The following is a 19,054-nucleotide window of genomic DNA, read 5'->3' on the forward strand; positions in this document are numbered from 1 at the left end:
TTTTTCAAACCTCTCCATCAATAGTTAATTAGGGTGTCTTTGGGATTACTCAAAGTTACTGTGTGAAGCTTGGCTGTCAATATGCCTGAAAGCCTCAAAGGAACCACAGAACTGTCCCCTAACTGCAGGAGTAGTTTAAAGAGGGAATGTAAGTCACAGAGGCCACAGAGCTTTCTGTCCAATTCCTGGTAGACACAGAAGTACAGATGCAGCCCAGATACACCACACTGTGCAACTGTGCTAAGGTCAGTACATCAAGTCTCTAAGTTGTCAAGGCATCCCCCCACCCCTTGTATTTATCATTAGACATCCCCAGCAGGCAGGACCAGCTGCATTATTTGCAGGGCCCAGTGCAAAATGAAAACACGGAGCCCCTGATTCAAAAAGCAGGGGAAGTGTTAAAGTACTGCATTATAAAGCCATAGTTTCTCTTGATTTGTCACGGTGTTTTGTATTTTTCATTTGGTGCTGTGTTCCCTTGTGTGGGGCAAATGAAGTCCCACCAGACACGGCCACCCCCATTTTGTGACTGCATGTGCATGGCCCACAGGCTGCCAGGTTCCCCTCCAGCCAGTCACTGGGCAGAGGTCATAGGGAAGTTGAACCAGTTACCTCTCTTTCTCACATGCCTCTTGCCTCAGTCCATATTAGACAGGCGACTCCCAAGGGTATTGCAATAACAGTGCAGAGACATCTAAGGTATCTGGATAAAGGACGGGTAAGAGGCTTGCCACTGCGTGTTGCCTACCAAAAGTGTAGTGGCACTGCCAGTCCAGGGAGGAGAGAGCCACTGCCATCCATTGTCTTGAGATAGTGCAGGGCACATACATCAGACCCTGATCTCATCAGGACTTGTGCCCAACCCCTTGTCAGTGGTGGACAATGGAAATATATGGGTACAGCTATGCTGAATCCATCAGTGTATGACAAGCAGTGACTTTACAAAAGGAAGAAAGGAAAGGAAAAAGGAATGGGAAGAGGAGGGAAGGAGAGGGAAAGGGAGGGGAGGTGAGGGAGGGAGGGATAGAGGGAAAGTGGTAGTGATTTCTAGGCAGGAACAGGTAGTGGGAGACTGGACAGGGCTGAGACTCAGGGGACAAGAGTTCAAAAAGCCCATAGCCTGTCCAGAAAGGCAGGGAAGCTGCAAGATGGGGGCCATGTGTAAACTGAGGCTCCAACTCCCAGCGCTTGCTCTATTTTCCCATTGACCATCACTTACAAAATACAAATTAAAAGATAACATTATTATGAATTTCAAGAGGATGATCACAGAGCACTAAACATCAAGTGCAGGGCTCTTTGGAGGGAGGGATTGTGTTTGTCTGTCTGTGCTGGTTACAGGCCCGTGAAGCTGGTCCTGCCAGGGACCCAGTTTAGTACCAATTGAATAGACCATTTACAGACATTCCTCAAAAGTAGAATTAATTAGACGGTCAAGAGCATGCAAACAAGGCAACGCCTAATGCTTCGAGTGTATTTTCTATCTTCTTTCATGAGAAATAAAGTTGTTTGAATATTATTTTACGTATTACTTCCCACTAACTTCATTTATATATTCAGACATACCTTTACTCCTGATCATCTTCTTGCTAACATTTTCATTGTTTCAATGATCTTTGTGATTTCGAGTGGTCATCTTGAATGTCAGGGGCATATTACCCTGACAAGTTTGATAGCAAGCAGTGTCTCTTTTTCTAAGTTTCTTACATGAATGGATTATCGCAGTAATAATGAAGTTACACCAAAGTGTCTCAAATTCTTATTTTTGGATGAGGATTTCAAATTACTCTGGGTAGATCATGCACCTTTAAATGATTTCGTGAATGGTCCAAACTTGATGGAATCGTACATATGGATTAATTTTGTTGCTTCTCTGTTACATTCATTGTGTTATGGAAAACCTTTTCTTACCTTATACATTCAGATCAAATCCCTTGCTTTCAGGTAGTGAACATCTTTAAAAAAGAGTATTCTTTTTTAAAAATTAAAACTGACAGCTCTTCTTTCCAGCACGTGTCAGTCCTCAGCCTGAAAGACTTGGAATGGGAAGGGGTATGGTCTCCTCCTGCAATACCTCTTCCTCCTCTTTCTTCTGAGTTTTCACTCTTCTGTCTACTTTGATGGGAAAAAGAGATAGAAGAGAAGGAAAAGGTCTTTGACTTGCCAGGAGCCACTGTGGTCCTCTTCCAGGTTACCCTGGACAATTGTTACCAGGATCTTCTGGGTAGAGGGTCAGAGGTTGACTCATAGAGAGCACTGATGAGTTTGAGGAGCCCTATAGGGAACTGCATCACTGCAGAGTCCCCTGACATGAGAGATTTCTCTCCAGTTGAACCAACCTCATCCATACCACCTGTAGCATGTGCTGATAGTTCACCCTAAGCATCTTGTCCCTGAAATTATTTTCTATGACAGGCAGCCCGCTTATGTGGCATGATAGCCAGACAGCTTTATCCCACCACCTCCTGCAGTGCTGGCTAACTTATGGGAAAAGCACTTATCCTTATTCCAAAAAATGATGGAAAGACCAACTACCCATAGCTGCCCATCAGCATTGTCATGTCTAGCCAGTTCTCTTCTCCATCTGCCAAAGGGGCACAGAGGACAGATTATCCTAGGTGCTGTATAGGGAGACATCCAATTAGGGAATGAGATGATATTCTTCCCTTGTACAGATTCTTCCAGTCTCAACAGGTGGGTCTCTTGCTGCTCCCCATCTCTCTACCATTGGACACTTTCTGTCTTGTGAATGCCAAGAGATAAATGTGACTTTATATGAAGTGACAGCAATGCATTCATGATGCCATAATATGCAGGAAAATTAAGAGTGCAATTAAGTCACAGTGTCAGACAAACTCTTGCACTTCCTTTAAGAGGGGTAGAGGGCGGGAAGAATCAGCCTACATCAAAGTGAGTATAGGTGAAGTCCACTGCCACCAGGGATAAAGAAAGGTGTCAACAGTGGAGGGAAAGAGCAAACCTGGGATAGACACACACAGAGAGCAAAAAAACATCTGCCACTTAGAAAGAGATGCACCCCACTGCCATGGCTTTATGAAATAGCCTGGCAATAAGAAACAGCCAGGCAGAGCGAAGACCATACAGGAAATGGAGGTGGAGGCAATACAGAGCAAGGCTCAGGGCCAGGCACTGCCTGAGTGGTGGACTTGCCATATCTGTACACATGTATAACCCCCTCGCTCACTGGGTGTCTTTTTCTTTTCAATCTTCAGGAAGAGGCAGCCAGAATTCTCGCCCACCAGCCAATGTCCGTCGGCACATGTGCAGCTTTGAAAACCCCCACACTGCAGTGAATGTGTAAGAGAAGCTGCATGGAAAATCTAGTGTTTTGCCCCTTGCTTTCTCTCTCCTGGGTTTTTCCACTTTCTAACATGGAAACAGATGTGGTGCATGCCATCAGAATGAAGAATTCATTTACGTGCCATGGTTTGCACGACTGCCTTAAATTTATCGTCCATCGTTCTTAAAAGGACACTGTCAAGTTGTTCATTTAGTCTTTTTGCTGTTTTATGTTTTGATGCACTATTTTTTTTTCTGATTCTGGAGATTCACTTTTGTTTGTGACTCCCACTCACAAGCTCGAAAGTGAATTTTCCCCCTTCAGAAATTTGTCAGCTTCTCCTTGGCAAACGGAGCTCTTTCTTTTCCTTTCTTTTTTTGCCTTTTTGTGGTTGCACAAATGTTTGAAATGATGCTGTCTGCACTAAAGTAAAAGTCATAGCTTGAATTTATGGAAGAGTTCTATCATGTCAGTTTGCAGGGGTGGGTGCCAACATGAGCCTCTGCTGGGTGCCTCCCACGCCCTGGGGAGCACAAAACAAAAGTGTTGTGTGTCCCACAAAAAGTATACTTTACAAAAAGGAAAAGTAGTCATTTTCCTAACATTATGAGTGATTTTTATCAGATTTCCTCGTCTGATAAAAACGATGCATGTTTGGTCCCATTTTTGACCTTTAGATCTTGACAGTGTCTTTTTAAGTTAACAGAAGAACATAGACCATGTTCAGTTCGTTGTGCACGGAGTCTGTGGTCATTTTCAGCTGTTCCTTTACAGCCCTTCAAACTCCTGGGAGAGTCAAAGGTACACATTCCTGCAGCAGGAGGGAGTCCACTGATGAGGTGCCTGTGGCTTGAATAGCTCTTCAGATGAGAAGAGCCCGATTTGTTCAAATGTCTGCTACTGAACCTGGCCATGGAGGCTGGTGAATGGGGCCATAATATCTCTTCCCTTCACTCAGTGGAGTGCACTGGGAAGTCTGTTGTCTGCCTTTCTGCTTTTCCTTATACAAGCCCAAATAGAAAGAGTGTGGTCTCCGCCAAATCATATTGATTCTTAGAGGAATAAATGCGGTAGTCCTGCTGGTGTTCCAGGTAGTAACTGAGAGGCATCTGTACATCTAGGCCAGAGCCACTCTACTGTGGCTGGATGAATTCTCTGTAATTCTCCCAAGCTCAGAAGGCACTGAGTGTTTCTTGCATCATGGGGTGAGTCTAACCAAGGACACAGCAAGGAGATTCTAATTGTGAGAGCTGCTGGCTGCCTGTCAAAAAGGATTGATGGGAATGGGTAGATGTGCTTGTCTTATCATGACAGCAGGGCCAGAGAGAGAGGAGAGTTGACTGACAGTTTGTGACTAAAAGCAAAAGTAAAAGCTGAATGTGGCACCTCCCTGGTGGGTGACAGAAAATAAAGTAACAATCAGCAAAGCTAACAGACTGGCCATTAAGAACTTTCAGAATAGGATCTATTCAAACTTTCCTTCTTCAGACCATAAAGGATTAGGAAGAGATAAGTAGGTTTAAATCAGTGCACCATAGACTAAACTAAGACTGGATATTTTTAGCCATGGTTGTTCCTGTTAAATTTTTTTTTTTTAAAGATATGTTCTCCTGTGACCTTCAGTTCCCACTGTTTTTGTGAATAGGCAAGGCAAAGAGATTAGTGATGATGGAAATAAAGCTGCCTACTGGACCATTATGATCTGTCTAGATCTATCCTACTCCTGAGAAATAATCCCAACAGAGCAATGCAGCTGTAATTTGTATTGCAATTAGAAAATCAGCAAATTTTCCAGTTGCAGGAAATATGGCAGTTGCATTTCTTTGTTGGGAAATTGGCAAATCGGAAAATTTATCAGTTTTCCCATTTCCCAGGTTAAATTGTGAGAACTCCAGTTAGAGGTGAGGAGCATCAAAATTTCTTACTATTAAGAGATTGTTTCTGGTAGCACAAAGCATAGAAGAAATAATAATGTTTTGATCTGAAGTTCCTTTAAAAGGAGCATAATTTACATTCATCTATAATTCCTGAAGAAATATAATCATATTTGTTATACCTCTGCTAAAGCAATGCCATGGTACCAACATGTTGTCTTAAACAGACTTTGGTACAAGAATTTCTTAGATCAGCCATTAATCATGATTACATTGGACCAAAGACCATTCAAAATATACTTGGAAAAATTTTAGTATCCATCAGAATTCTATTCTTGAATATGAAATAAATTGAGTAATTTTCTCGGGAGAGTGGAGCCTCTACCCAGACAAAGTTTGTGGTGCCTTCCATACTTTACTGAATTTGATTAGGTAATTTTATCTCTGAATGTCTTTTTCTTTATTGATCAAATGAAGAAAGCACAGGTCTTAATAAAGGCAAACTGATTTTCTTTCTATTATATTTTATCTGGTGTCATATAACTTGAGCATGTAGGATGTAATTGATCTAAACATCCTAAAAGAAGAACTGCATATTTAGACTTTGTGATATTCTCTAATTTCAGCAAGCCAATGGCTCTCTGACTAGCTTAAGATGAAGGTAGAATTAAAGGGGAAAAGGCTAAGCTTCACAATACTATTTAAGATGTAATATCAACAGAAACTACCAAGTTCTCATATAATTAGAAAGCACACTCAGAGATTCTCTACCTTACAGCCAGTGGGGAGTCAAAAAGATGAGAAATTGTAATTATGTTCAGATAGGCCCCCAAGTTTGAGAATACATTCTAAATATGCAGACTTTTCTGGAAGGCTTACAAGAAGTGGAGCTGGAGTCAGTGGGAATCCTTTGTATTGATGACAAACTTGGGGTTGTCTGGGAAAACAGAAGTCTGATTCAACTGGTGTCAAATAGTTCTTAGGCCTGAGATTCTACAAGACCTACTTCTCAAGCTGCACTGGGGTACCAGAGGGCTGATGAATGTGAAGTTGAACTATTTGGACAGTTGTATTTCCAGCATTCCTTTGGGAAAGTTTTGGTGGGGTCAGAACCTCCCCTTCCTTGACAGGCCTCATATTCTAGCTGTAGCTTCAGGAGCCAGAGCAGAACTGCCCCGAAGCCTGTGCCTTTTGATATTTTTTCTTGATGAACCAATTCTCTCCTTGCTGGGACTCGATGGTGATTTCTGTTTCAATTTTCACTTTCAGAGAAAACAAGGGCTACCCTCCTCAGGTTCCAAAGAATGAGCCTCTCTTTCTTATGCGAAGGTCTTGCATTATCTGTGGGCTTTCTGGATACTGTTCTTATATCTGTTGTGAAGCTATTAAGCCTAGAGGCAAAGACTTGATTTGGACATAAGACAGACAGGTGTTGTGTAAGCTTCCCCTTCAGGCAGCTTGTGCAGGAGGCTTCCCTCCTGATGATCTCAGACACCCACCCACTGTAGTTCCCATTTTAAACCTCTCTGGATCAGAGAACAGTGTACTCTGCAGATGTAACTAGTACTTACTGAAACAAATAAAACAGACAGGATCACTGAATGCCAAAGATACACTAATCTGTTTACACTACCCACTCTCAACTCTCAAGAGTGCTGTAAATATTGGGTTTTCTGTTTGGGGGATTGCGATAGTTATCTAATGAAAGAAAAACCAAAGCAAGATCCTGAACCTGTTGTTGCTGGAACTGCAGCCTCAGGCCTGCCCAGATGTCCACACGGTAACTATACATTATTCTATACATTCTGTAGGCCTAACAGTGTTTTCCTCCAATTGAGCCACCTGAGATATTTACTCTAAATGCTGCTGCATTTGATCTTCAAATATGAGATTGTTTTAGGTCTCAGGTCTGTCTTTTGAAGTTTGAGCAAAAGGTTCGGGTGCTTTGTAACAATTATGTGGTGTTTTCTAAACCAGATTGCTTTTCCTGAGATTAGGAGGCCAAATGAAATTAAACAATAGAAGGAGGAAGCTAGTGGCATAAGCAGAAACAATTAAAGTTATCTGGGATTAAATAAATATCATTTTGCAGGGTGATATTATATTTTTATAATGTGTTTACTCTTTTTTGACATAAAGGGATTTGATTTTATATATTTTTCTGTTCTTAATATCACAGTAGTTGGTTCCCAGCCTTTTCAAATAAGATACTCTCTTTTCTCACCAAAACAGTTCTTAAGCCTTCACCTGAATCTATTATTACTAAATGTACCTCTATTCATGGCCATTTGAATACGGAACAAAATAAAAGCTTCCCAGAATTTAGTTACACATGTACTGAATAGCACACTTTATTATAACAGCATCCACATACATTTAAAAACAGCAGTGCGTTGTCTACAAATACATAATATTTATTCAGTCTAAAAACAATGCTTACTGCAGGTATAGATACATGGACCTTTCAGATTATCTATGGACCACAGGTAAGAAATGACTCATCCCAAAGGACCAAAGTTTATACTCAGTGCTGCAATGTCTGTGAGATGATACATTCCTTCTCCTATCTTTGGTTTTTAAAAAGCAATTTGTTTTGTCCTTGAAAGAAAGATTACGCTGATTTTGTTAATCTGATAAATGCCCTGAGGTGTGAGATCTGTTTCCTAATTAAATAGTACTTTACAGCAAATCTAGAGCAAGACTGAGAGGAACGACAGTTCCCAATTTTGAAGGCCATAGTGGAAATGTCCCATCTCAACAATAAAAATTGGATTTAATTAAAACAGAACTAAATTATGATTATATCTGTCTGCAACATGATTAATAATACTGTTAACTTATGGGTGCTTTTGATTTAAAAAGAGGCCAGCATAGAACCTATGGACAATGAGGAAAACAGCCCATGTGAATCAGTGGGATCACCTTAGGGCTTTCCAGGAAACAAGCTACCTTTTTGCTATTATGTGTGGAAACTAAGGGACAGCTAAGCCTGCTGGTTGAATTAGAGGCAGACTAGTTCTCAAGGGACCTGTTTTTTTTTGTTGTTGTTGTTGTTTTTATTTTTATTATTTTATTTTATTTTTTAACACACACAACTAAATAGATACAGGATAACATTTTGTTTAAGCATTTTTCTGGTAAACATTAAGAAGGCATTTCCTAATGCGTATTAAGAAGTAGGAAGGTGGGGAAGGAAACATTTTTTTCTTTTTTCTTTTTTTTTTTCTAATTTTTTTTTTATTATTATACTTTAAATTCTAGGGTATATGTGCACAACGCGCAGGTTTGTTACATATGTATACCTGTGCCATGTTGGTGTGCTGCACCCATCAGCTTGTCATTACCCATTAACTCATCATTTACATCAGGTATAACTCCCAGAGCAATCCCTCCCCCCCTCCCCCTCTCCCCTCCCCATGATAGGCCCCGGTGTGTGACGTTCCCCTTCCCGAGTCCAAGTGATCTCATTGTTCAGTTCTCCCCTATGAGTGAGAACATGCGGTGTTTGGTTTTCTGTTCTTGCAATAGTTTGCTGAGAATGATGGTTTCATTTTTTTCACTGCAATTTAAAATGATGCAAATCATTGAGTTGGATGTTGTATGTAGTAAGGCATTCTTAAGGAGGGCAAATAAGTTTTATATTTGCCTTTCTAGAAGAGGCATATTGAATGCATAAAAAGAAACAAAGTGTGTATAGTGGTAGATGAGGGGGTTGTTGAGAAATATTAAGTGAGGGATGAGCTTACCTAGAGTTTTAAGCTCAGAACAACAACTGTGGATTCTGGCAGTGATTCTGGCTGGCTGGTTGACTATCTGTTCTTGCCAGGGACACCACTGGCCTGTTCTTTAGTTTGTTCACTTCAGAAAAGAGTCAGCTATTCCAACAACATAGTGTGGAAGTCAATGAGACAATTTTTTAAAACTTTACAAGTACTTATACAGTCTCAGATAAAGTGTGAAGCATATATTTGAAAGAAATATTAACTTTGATATAATAGAGAGGACCTTTTTTTCCTAGAAAATTAAAAATGCAGTGTAGGTTATCAGATATATGGAGGAACTACCTATTTCCCAAATAATGAGGTCAACACTTTTAACTGTTTTATCTATTTTAAAGCCTTTATATCCAAAATTTTCTATAATCAATATCAGACTTTTACACTCATGTGTACTTATCTGTCTCACTTTACGTTTCAAGATTATAAAATATGAAATGTCAAAACATTGCCTTCATCATAAATGGTGCTCACATATAATTTTTGAAGTATTCGTTCTTGTATTCTCAAGATGATTAAATAAGCCATTATTTAAACTACTAATCATTTCCTACATTTTTTCAAACAAAAACTAGAATATAGTCTATTTCACCTCCACTTCAAAAAAAAAGTTCATTTTCATATTCCTTTTAATGTCACACATGTGTTATTATTATGCTACCTTCTCTGTCATTTTACTGAGTACAGAAAAAAAGCAAACTTCTTAAAAAAAAAAAAAAGAAACAATTATTTCCTGATTTAAGGATTACCACCGTTGTTATTAACAGAAGGCTATGGTAAGGTACCACCATATGCTAAAAGTTATACAGAAAAGAAGCTAAGTCCAGAAGTAAGATCAGAGTCATTACAATAGGACAGAATTTGGGGTGTATGCCACAGTACATCTCATTATTTTCTTATTCAGAGAGAAATTCCATATCCCTGGTTTTCTGTGGGTGCCAAGAAGATGAGAGTTGATACGGCTGGGAGACTGCTGGCACCCTAAGACTTTCTTCACCAAGGCTCAATGAGTAGATGTCTTTGTCTCAGTAACTGCTGCTTTGTCTCAATCATAATCTTGTTCCTAATGTTCCTAGTGTGAAAATCCCAAACTAGCTGCTATGAATCAGGGCCTTTATGTGAATTGTGATCCACTGTATGTGTGAGAAATTATGCATTGAAATGTTTTTTAAAAAATCAAAAGCTACAAAGCTCATAAATTGACCATAAGTCCGAGTTTTTCTGTCATCTGCTTTTTTATGTTCCTTATAGGTACCCTGTGTGATCACGCCACCCTGGTCATGGGAAATATTTGCATATGAGAATGGGCAACTGAGAGGATCTATTTTATAATCCCACAACACAACGAGAGTAGCTTTGTATGTGGTTCTTAATTTGTCACAGGGACAATAGTCATTATTTTGGTTGTTCATATGTAACTAAGATTTTTTTTAAAAAAAGTTTTCCTCCATCAGTTGGGAGTTTTTCAAAAGTGTGTGTGTGTGTGTGTGTGTGTGTGTGTGTGTCAGAGAGAGACAGAGAGGGAGAGGGAGAGAGCACAAGGGAGAAAAAGAGCTTTGTGAAATCTTAGACCTAAATGAAAATAGCTATTTCTACAACAAACTGGCTTTTCTCCTCAACAACTTTTCTCAGGGTCAATATTTCCTTCCTTGGCTCAGGATGGAATCACTGGCTGCAGCTCCAGTGGCATCCCGTGGTAACTACAGCTTTTGGTGTTCCTTTTGTAAGAGGAGGTATGGGGTGCTGGAGCAAAGTCCTACAGCAGGGACAGCAGTTAAATTACATTGAGCTAGATTTGCATATGTTTTTATGTATTTTATCCAGTGCGCATGATCTATCTGCAAATAAATCCATCTCTATTTTATTCATAGTTCTAATGGCAAGTCTGTGTCATGGTCTGAACCAGGTGGAGGACAGGTGTCCAAGGGACAGCACATGTGGCACCGCCTCTCTGTGCACGTGAAGACTAATGAGACGGCCTGCAACCAAACAGCCGTCATCAAGCCCCTCACTAAAAGTTACCAAGGCTCTGGCAAGAGCCTTACCTTTTCAGATACCAGCACCAAGACCCTTTACAACGTGGAGGAGGAAGAGGATGCCCAGCCGGTTCGCTTTAGCCCTCCTGGCAGCCCTTCCATGGTGGTGCACAGGCGCGTGCCAAGCGCGGCGACCACTCCGCCTCTGCCGCCCCACCTGACCTCAGAGGAGACTCCCCTCTTCCTGGCTGACCCAGCCCTCCCCAAGGGCTTGCCCCCTCCTCTCCAGCAGCAGCAGCAGCCCCCTCCACAGCAGAAATCGCTAATGGACCAGTTCCAGGGAGTGGTCAGCAACTTCAGCACTGTGATCCCGGATTTTCACGCGGTGCTGGCAGGCCCCGGAGGTCCCGGGAACGGGCTGCGGTCCCTGTACCCGCCCCCGCCACCCCCGCAGCACCTGCAGATGCTGCCGTTGCAGCTGAGCACCTTCGAGGAGGAGCTGGTCTCCCCGCCCGCGGACGACGACGACGACAGCGAGAGGTTTAAGCTCCTCCAGGAGTACGTGTATGAGCACGAGCGGGAAGGGAACACGGAAGAAGACGAACTGGAAGAGGAGGAGGAGGACCTGCAGGCGGCCAGCAAACTGACCCCGGAGGATTCGCCTGCGCTGACGCCTCCGTCGCCTTTTCGCGACTCGGTGGCCTCGGGCAGCTCGGTGCCCAGCTCCCCCGTGTCCGAGTCGGTGCTCTGCACCCCTCCCAACGTGTCCTATGCCTCCGTCATTCTGCGGGACTACAAGCAAAGCTCTTCCACCCTGTAGAGGGGAAGGGTCCACATAGAAAAGCAAGACAAGCCAGAGAGCTCCTACACCTCCAGAGATGTGCGAACAGCTGTGGGGAGAAACCTGGGAGTGGGGGACCTCGCCGGGAGGAGAGGAGGAGACCGCTGCTGCTGCTGCCGCCTTAAGTAGGAAGAGAGGGAAGGACACCAAGCAAAAAATGCTCCAGGTCAGGATTCGGATTCTTGAATTACTCAAAGCCTTCTCTGGGAAGAAAGGGAATTCTGACAAAGCACAATTCCGTATGGTATATAACTTTTATCACAAATCAATAATAATGACATCACAAACATAATCTCCTCTTTTGCACAATTGTGCATAGATATATATATGCCCACACACACTGGGCCATGCTTGCTAAGGAACAGCCTACGTGGACATGCCAGTCGGATCATGAGTTCGCCTGATGGCATTCGGAGTGAGTTGGTGGAGCCGGACAGAGCAGGTGCGCGGAGGGGAAGGGCCCAGGCCAGACCCATCCCAAAAGGATGATGGGATGATGGGACAGCAGCTCCTTGCTCAGAAACTCTTCTCTCCCCTGGGCTGACTAGACTCCTCATCTTCAGGAGACTCAGGAACGGAGCTGCACAGGGGTCTCTCTTCATCCACTGCAACCCATCCAGTGCCAGCTTTGAGACTGCACTTGAAGAAAGGTGCATGGACCCCCTGCTGCTCTGCAGATGTCCTTTATTTAGGAAAACAGGAATAAGAGCAAAATTATCACCAAAAAGTGCTTCATCAGGCGTGCTACAGGAGGAAGGAGCTAGAAATAGGACAATCCATCAGCATGGGACTTTGAAAAAGAAAAACACATGATCAGCTTCTCATGTTCCATATTCACTTATTGGCGATTTGGGGAAAAGGCCAGAAGAAGAGATTATTTCGAGAGTGGCGGGAACCCTTTTGTGGATTAACTTGTGTTTGTGCCAAGCGGGCTTTCCATTGACCTTCAATTAAAGAACAAACCATGTGGCAAAATTGTTACCCTTCCACTTACTGTAGCAAATAATACCTACCAGTTGAACTTCTAAGATGCATATATGTACAATTTGGTGCCATTATTTCTCCTACGTATTACAGAAACAAATCCATCTTTGAATCTAATGATGTACTCATAGCAACTATTACTGGTTTAAATGACAAATAATTCTATCCTATTGTCACTGAAGTCCTTGTAACTAGTGAGTGAATGTGTTCCTGTGTCCTTGTATATGTGCGATCATAAAATTTGTGCAAAGTAATGTCAAATTGACCTGTCAATGTCAACCTAGTAGTCAATCTAACTGCAATTAGAAATTGTCTTTTGAATATACCATATATATATATTTTTATGTTCCAATAATGTTTTATACATCATTGTCATCAATATCTACAGAAGCTCTTTGAAGGTTTGAATACTATAGCTCAATGTTTTCATATGCGGCTTGGATAGACATTTTTCTTCTAAGATGGAACTTATTTTTCAGATATTTTCTGATGTGGAGACATGTTATTAATGAAGTGGTTTGAAAATTTGTTATATTAAAAGTGCACAAAAACTGAGAGTGAAAATAAACGGTACATTTTATAAGCTTGCACACATTATTAAAACATAAGATTGAACAAAGCATTTAGATTATTCCAGGTTATATTAGGTTTTTTTTTTTTTTTAAGATTTTCCACAGCTATTTGAGCGTCTAACATACAGTAACATCTAACTCAGCTCATAATTTGTAAAATCTTTATCAATCACATTTTGCCTTCTTTTAATTTTTATGTTCATGGACTTTTATTCCTGTGTCTTGGCTGTCATAACTTTTTGTTTCTGTTATTTGCTGTTGTGCAATATCCACTGACATGTAATCCACTTATTCCATCTTTACCATCCATTTTTACCCCCAATAAAAGGATTTTTCTTGCTGTTTTGATTTCTTCTATTATTTGTGGAATGAATTCAACCCCCCTTAAATATCTTTGTTTATGCCTTATGTTCAGTCACATTTTAATATGCTTCCTTCATATTGAAGCTGCTGATTTCTCAGCCAAAAATCATCTTAGAATCTTTAAATATCCACTGCATCATTTGTTCAGAATTTAACATCCACTCCAATGTTGGAGGCTTGTATTTCTTATACTTCTACTGCCAAGTTTAGTCAGTTCCACACCAAGAATGAACTGCATTTCCTTTAAAAATTATTTTAAAACACCTTTATTATAAAGATCTCATGACCGAGATGTGGACTTCGGTTCCATGTTTTCATTGTAAGAAAGCAGACAGAGGAAAATCAATGGCTCCAGTGATTAATAGATGGGATTTTAGTAATTGACAAATTCATGAGGGAAAGCATATGATCTCTATTAGTGAATCATGTTTATTTTTTACTCTTAATGCCACTAATGTACATCTCTAATATCACAGGGCTTGTGCATTCAGATTTTTTAAAAATTAGAATAGATAAGGAAAACAACTTATATTCAAGTATAAGATGATATTAGGTTGGTCTAAGACATTTGGTGAACATGTTCATTCAACTGTGATCACTTTATTACTCTGAATGCCTATGATTATCGTGATTATGGGGTCTCCTGAATAAATAGAGTATTAGTCCTATGTCATCATTGTTCAAAATTGGAGACGTACACATACATACCCTATCCCAAGAGGGCCGAAACTCTTCACCTTAATGTATGTGCTGATACAAGTTGTTCAGCTTCTTGTAAATGTGTTTTCCTTTGGCTTGTTACTGCCTTTTGTCAAATAATCTTGATAATGCTGTATAATAAATATTTTCTATTTATTAAATGTGTATGTTCTTTCTCTGTAGTCTGTGAGAGTTATAATAATAGAAATAGACCAGTAGAAGAAACAATTCCAAGGTTTTGATTTGACTCAGAACATGTCCTCTGGGTGAAAGCTGGAGAATGCCACACAAGATCTACAGATCAAGTAGGTGAGAAGTACAATTTGACCATGAAGAAGTGGTACCTCATGTTATAGCAGTTTTAAATGAACTCCAAAATTAAAATTTGCAGTGCCCTTGGCAGATATTGTCATTCTTTTTTTTGATGAGGGTGTGAAGCTGAACAAACTCCTGGCATTCTAGTGGAGCTCTGGGGGCAAAGGCATCCAATGGTCCCAGCTTTGTTTTATTCACACCCTGCAAGGCTTTCCTTTCCATGGTTCACACTTTAGGGGGACCTTGTTTCCAATCTTACTGCTTCTCTTCTGTTCACCCTAAGTTCTACTCCTCTACATTTCAACAGACACTTCATTGGCCCCCAAACAAAGGAGTCTCTGTTATTCACATTTTCTGCTATGAGATTCCTGCAAAGTAAGGCATTTCCCAAGTATCACTTGAAAAGAGAATGTGATGGTACAAGGACCACACCATGAGATTCATCATGCGTTTTGATGGCAGGAGCAAGCACCATACAGGAAGTCTAATGTTGAAGAACCACAAACAGGGGCTGGGACACCAGAGGTTTCTTCAATGTGCCTAAAAGATGGAATAATAAATTATGAAATGTTTGTGTCTCAAGAGGAAAAGTCATAGGAGAGAGAATGAGAAACAAAAATAGGAAAGAAAAATGATAGAGAAGAAAAAGAAAAACGTTGAAGATCCGTAGTCCAAAGACATAGCCAAATGTCATGGTAGGTCACAAAGGACTCCATTTGGGAGAGTCCAAAAGCTTTCCTTGGACCATACGGAAGGCATTTGGAGAGGCAAGGATTAGGGTCCAGATGCCATAAATGATGTATGAGTAACTGCCCCATGGTTTCTACAGAGAATGCCCTGTGAGGGAATCAAAGAGAAGGGAAGCAACACTTTTATAACCTGCTGTGTTCCAGCCACTGTGTGCTAGGTTCTTTGAATTCATTCTCATTTAATCTTTCCATTACTGCTGTCATATAGAAACTTTAGATAACTGAACTAACGCACCTCAAATTTCTCAGCTAGTAAGTAGCCCAGCAGGGCTTCCATCCTCATTTTCATCCAATATAGAGCCTGTTAATTCATGTTCCTCTCCAGAGCCCAGGGAAGAATGAAGGACGTGGTTCCTTTGTGCTTGGGATGAATTTTTCTTTCTGATTTCTGAGTTCAGGGCAAAGCACATATTCAATCAAGATTTGTTGAGAAAGTATTATAGAAAATGAATGTTATAATACCATATAGTTTTCCCAGCTCAATTCCCTGAAGAATTTTTCCAAGATCCTTATGGGGTCCAGAGCTCTATATTTCCACCTACTAATTCTAACTCTGCCAGCTGGAACAACACATGCTTTCATCATGAAAAGCAAGCTCTCCTTTCGGCATCAGAAAGAGCTGGCCCATGGACAGCAGTCCCCCTTTCCTGCAGAGTCCATTGAGTCCAACCAGAGATCAGTGTCGGGTGTGGAAGACAGCGTCCTCTGCAGAAGAACTGCAGGTAAGACATAAACTACTGAAGTGGGACACCAGTTTAAGAGAGGGCAACATAAATCACCCATGGGAAAAGCGGGGGCAGGTTTCCTTTCTTAAAGAAGTATCTGTCTTCAGACACAGGCAAACAAAACCAGTTATCAGGAGTTGGAGAAACATGAGGGAGAGGAAGAGCTTAGGTAGGGACTTGAACTAATAACATCAGAAACCTTGATTTTGGGCTTGATTTTCCCAGGGCAGCCTCAGAAGAAAGACTTATTAGTTAATAAACAAGAGAAATGAAGCTTAAGAATGAAGGTCACAAAAACTGAAAAGGAAAATAGTGACAGAGGCTTAGAGTTGGAAGTAAACTTCAAAGTCATTTAAAACAAACTTTCACCCTGTTTAGGATTCCATTCTCCTGTGTTATGTTCCTCTTCCTAGACAGCAAGAAGCCACCACTGATGGGTTGAACTGGGTACAGGGCCAACTACCTGCACTTGCTGTGCCAAAGGAGAAGGCAGAGAGCCTTAGACACTGAGAGAAGAAGTCCAAAACTACATTGTTAAACCATAATGCTGGTCAGAGAGCAGAACTCAGGCCCAAATCCAGAATGGAGGCATGACAGGAACCAGGGAATCTACAAGGAAAAGCATCAAGGCAGGCAACAGGGTGGTAGGCTATGAAATTCTGCAGATAAAATGCTGGTGACAAAAATGAGCTTTTCAGAGGATTACATATGTAACCAGAGTTTATTTTAAGGGTCAGGATAGATTTAGGTGACTTTTTTTCACCTCTGCCTAAGTATTTTCAGAGACTAGAATCTTATATTTGATAAGGCAAAGCTTTACTTGTTAGAAAGTTCTTTCCTTTCCTGAGTTGAATATTGCTTTTCTCTAATTTTTCCTTAGTTCTGCCTTTTAGAAAAAACACTGAACAAATTTAGTCCACTGTGCACATGACTTCCCTTCAGCTACTTGAATACAGTGATTATGTCATTCTTTAGCAGTTTATTCTTGAAGCTAAATAGCTTCACTTCTTTCCATTGTTACCTTTGTTATTGTTTTCCTAATCTCCTAATCAGGCCATGATCATATCCCAATTTTTGAATATGCTTTAAGAACATATTGTATCCAAAACTGGACACAACACCACACATATACTTTGACTCTCTTTAATCATTATTGTCCTATTTCTGCCTAAATTTATGTTGACTTTGTTCATAGTCTTGCCACATTTTGAGTTCACACTTACCTCATAACCCTTAAGCCATTTTTATATGAATTGCAATAAATGGATATGAATATGAATCTTTTCTTAAGTTGAATTTCTCCAGAAAGAGACCCTGAGAGGGGGACTTTCCCACAAGTTGTGTACTGGGGAAGCAATCCCTGGAAGCTCTGGTAGAAGAGCAGGCAACAGAGGCAGCAAACAATATGCAGGCAATGAAGGGACATTACCATGCAGGGTTGCCACCGTGGGAAACAGGAGTTCAGTCCTGCTGGGAACTCTGGGAGACAGAGGAGAACATGCCTCACAAGTGTCCCTACTCCCTCTGGGGCAAGAGAATTCAGGGTAGCAATTGGAGCAATTCCTGTCAATCATGGTTGAACGTTGCTGGGGAGGGAGGTACATGTCAAATTCTAGTTACTCCCTGTGTGTCCCAAGTGCAGGCTCCTGTCTCCAGAGAAAGCCCTCAGGGAAAGAGTTGCAGATGCTAGAGGTTGGACATTTTAATGCTGGTTTGTGTGAGGAAGGTAGGCACCAAGGGGATGTGGTCAGAACAACAGAGTACCAGCTACAGATGTGATTATGGAGAGAAAGAAAGGTGGAGGCAGGGAGGCACAGAGAGAGAGAAAAAGAGAAAGTGGGAGGATATTTCCACACATGTAGATAACACTACAGATAAAGACTTGAAAACAAAGACCTGAAGAAGTCAAAGCAAAGGTATATCGAAACACTTGTAGTGGGAACAGGCACTTCTAGAATCACCCACAAAGACTACTATTTCTTCATAGCAAGGAAAATCACAAAAGAAAATTAAAGTGAAACTTGCTTTAAATAAGTGTGTTGTTAGATTCTGGATTACTTCCATGCAATGATTCCTTAAATTTAGTGTTATTCTATTACAAAAGTAATAAAACACATTGTAGAAAATTGGAAATTAAAGAAAAAACCTATAGTCATATGATCCAAACATTGACATTATAGATTTTATTTTTCCTTCCAGTGACTTTCATGTAAGTTTCATTTTAACAGAGTTAGAATCAGCTTTCATTTATATTAGGTTGATGCAAAGGTAATTGCAGTTTGCAGTTTTTGCTTTTACTTTTAATGGTAAAACCCAGTTACCTTGGCAACAACCTGATAATAGGCTTTCCTGTTTTTTTTTTTTTTTTTTCATTTAGCATTATGACCAACAGCAGGAGTTTCCACTTGATCAGATCTGAGGAATCACATGTTTATGGAATTAGACAAGTCTCCATCTCCCACAGAATCAGGAAACCTTTGGGAAATAATTAATACCTGGTTCCTAACTGAGGTTCAAATATATAGCACCATAACCAACAGGTGGTAGTATCCTGGGGAAACCATGTTATGGAGAAAGGCAACAGATGGTGTGAAAGAAGGAGAAAAAAAGAGTCATGAGAAATAAATGAGAGATCTTATTTCTACAAAAAAAAAAAAAAAAAAATTAGCCAGGCACAGTAGCACACCTATAGTCCCAGTTACTCTGGAGGCTGACATGACATGGGAGGATCCATTGAGCCCCAGGAGCATGAGGCAGCAGTGAGCCATGATCACACCACTACACTGCAGCCTAAGTGAAGTGACAGGACAAGACCCAAAAGAGGAAGGGAAGGGAAGGGAAGGGAAGGGAAGGGAAGGGAAGGGAAGGGAAGGGAAGGG

At 40.9% G+C, this 19,054-nt stretch overlaps 1 protein-coding gene across 4 annotated transcripts in view; it reads left to right on the top strand.

Moving 5' to 3' along the window:
- GRM1 (glutamate metabotropic receptor 1) overlaps positions 1-14,547 on the top strand; it is a 440,038-nt gene extending 425,491 nt beyond the window's left edge. Inside the window, exons 9-10 of one of the 4 annotated variants that reach the window (XM_023194785.3) lie at positions 3,234-3,318; positions 10,823-14,547. In XM_023194785.3, the coding sequence (XP_023050553.1) occupies positions 3,234-3,294 (61 nt within the window). In that variant the 3' untranslated portion in view covers positions 3,295-3,318; positions 10,823-14,547. The remainder of the gene's footprint in view (positions 1-3,233; positions 3,319-10,822) is intronic. The other 3 variants (XM_023194786.2, XM_023194783.3, XM_023194784.2) reach the window with 3 other exon arrangements.
- The last annotated feature ends 4,507 nt before the right edge of the window (positions 14,548-19,054 follow it).

This window comes from Piliocolobus tephrosceles, chromosome 5, assembly GCF_002776525.5.
Source record: "Piliocolobus tephrosceles isolate RC106 chromosome 5, ASM277652v3, whole genome shotgun sequence".
Taxonomy (NCBI): Eukaryota; Metazoa; Chordata; class Mammalia; order Primates; family Cercopithecidae; genus Piliocolobus; species Piliocolobus tephrosceles.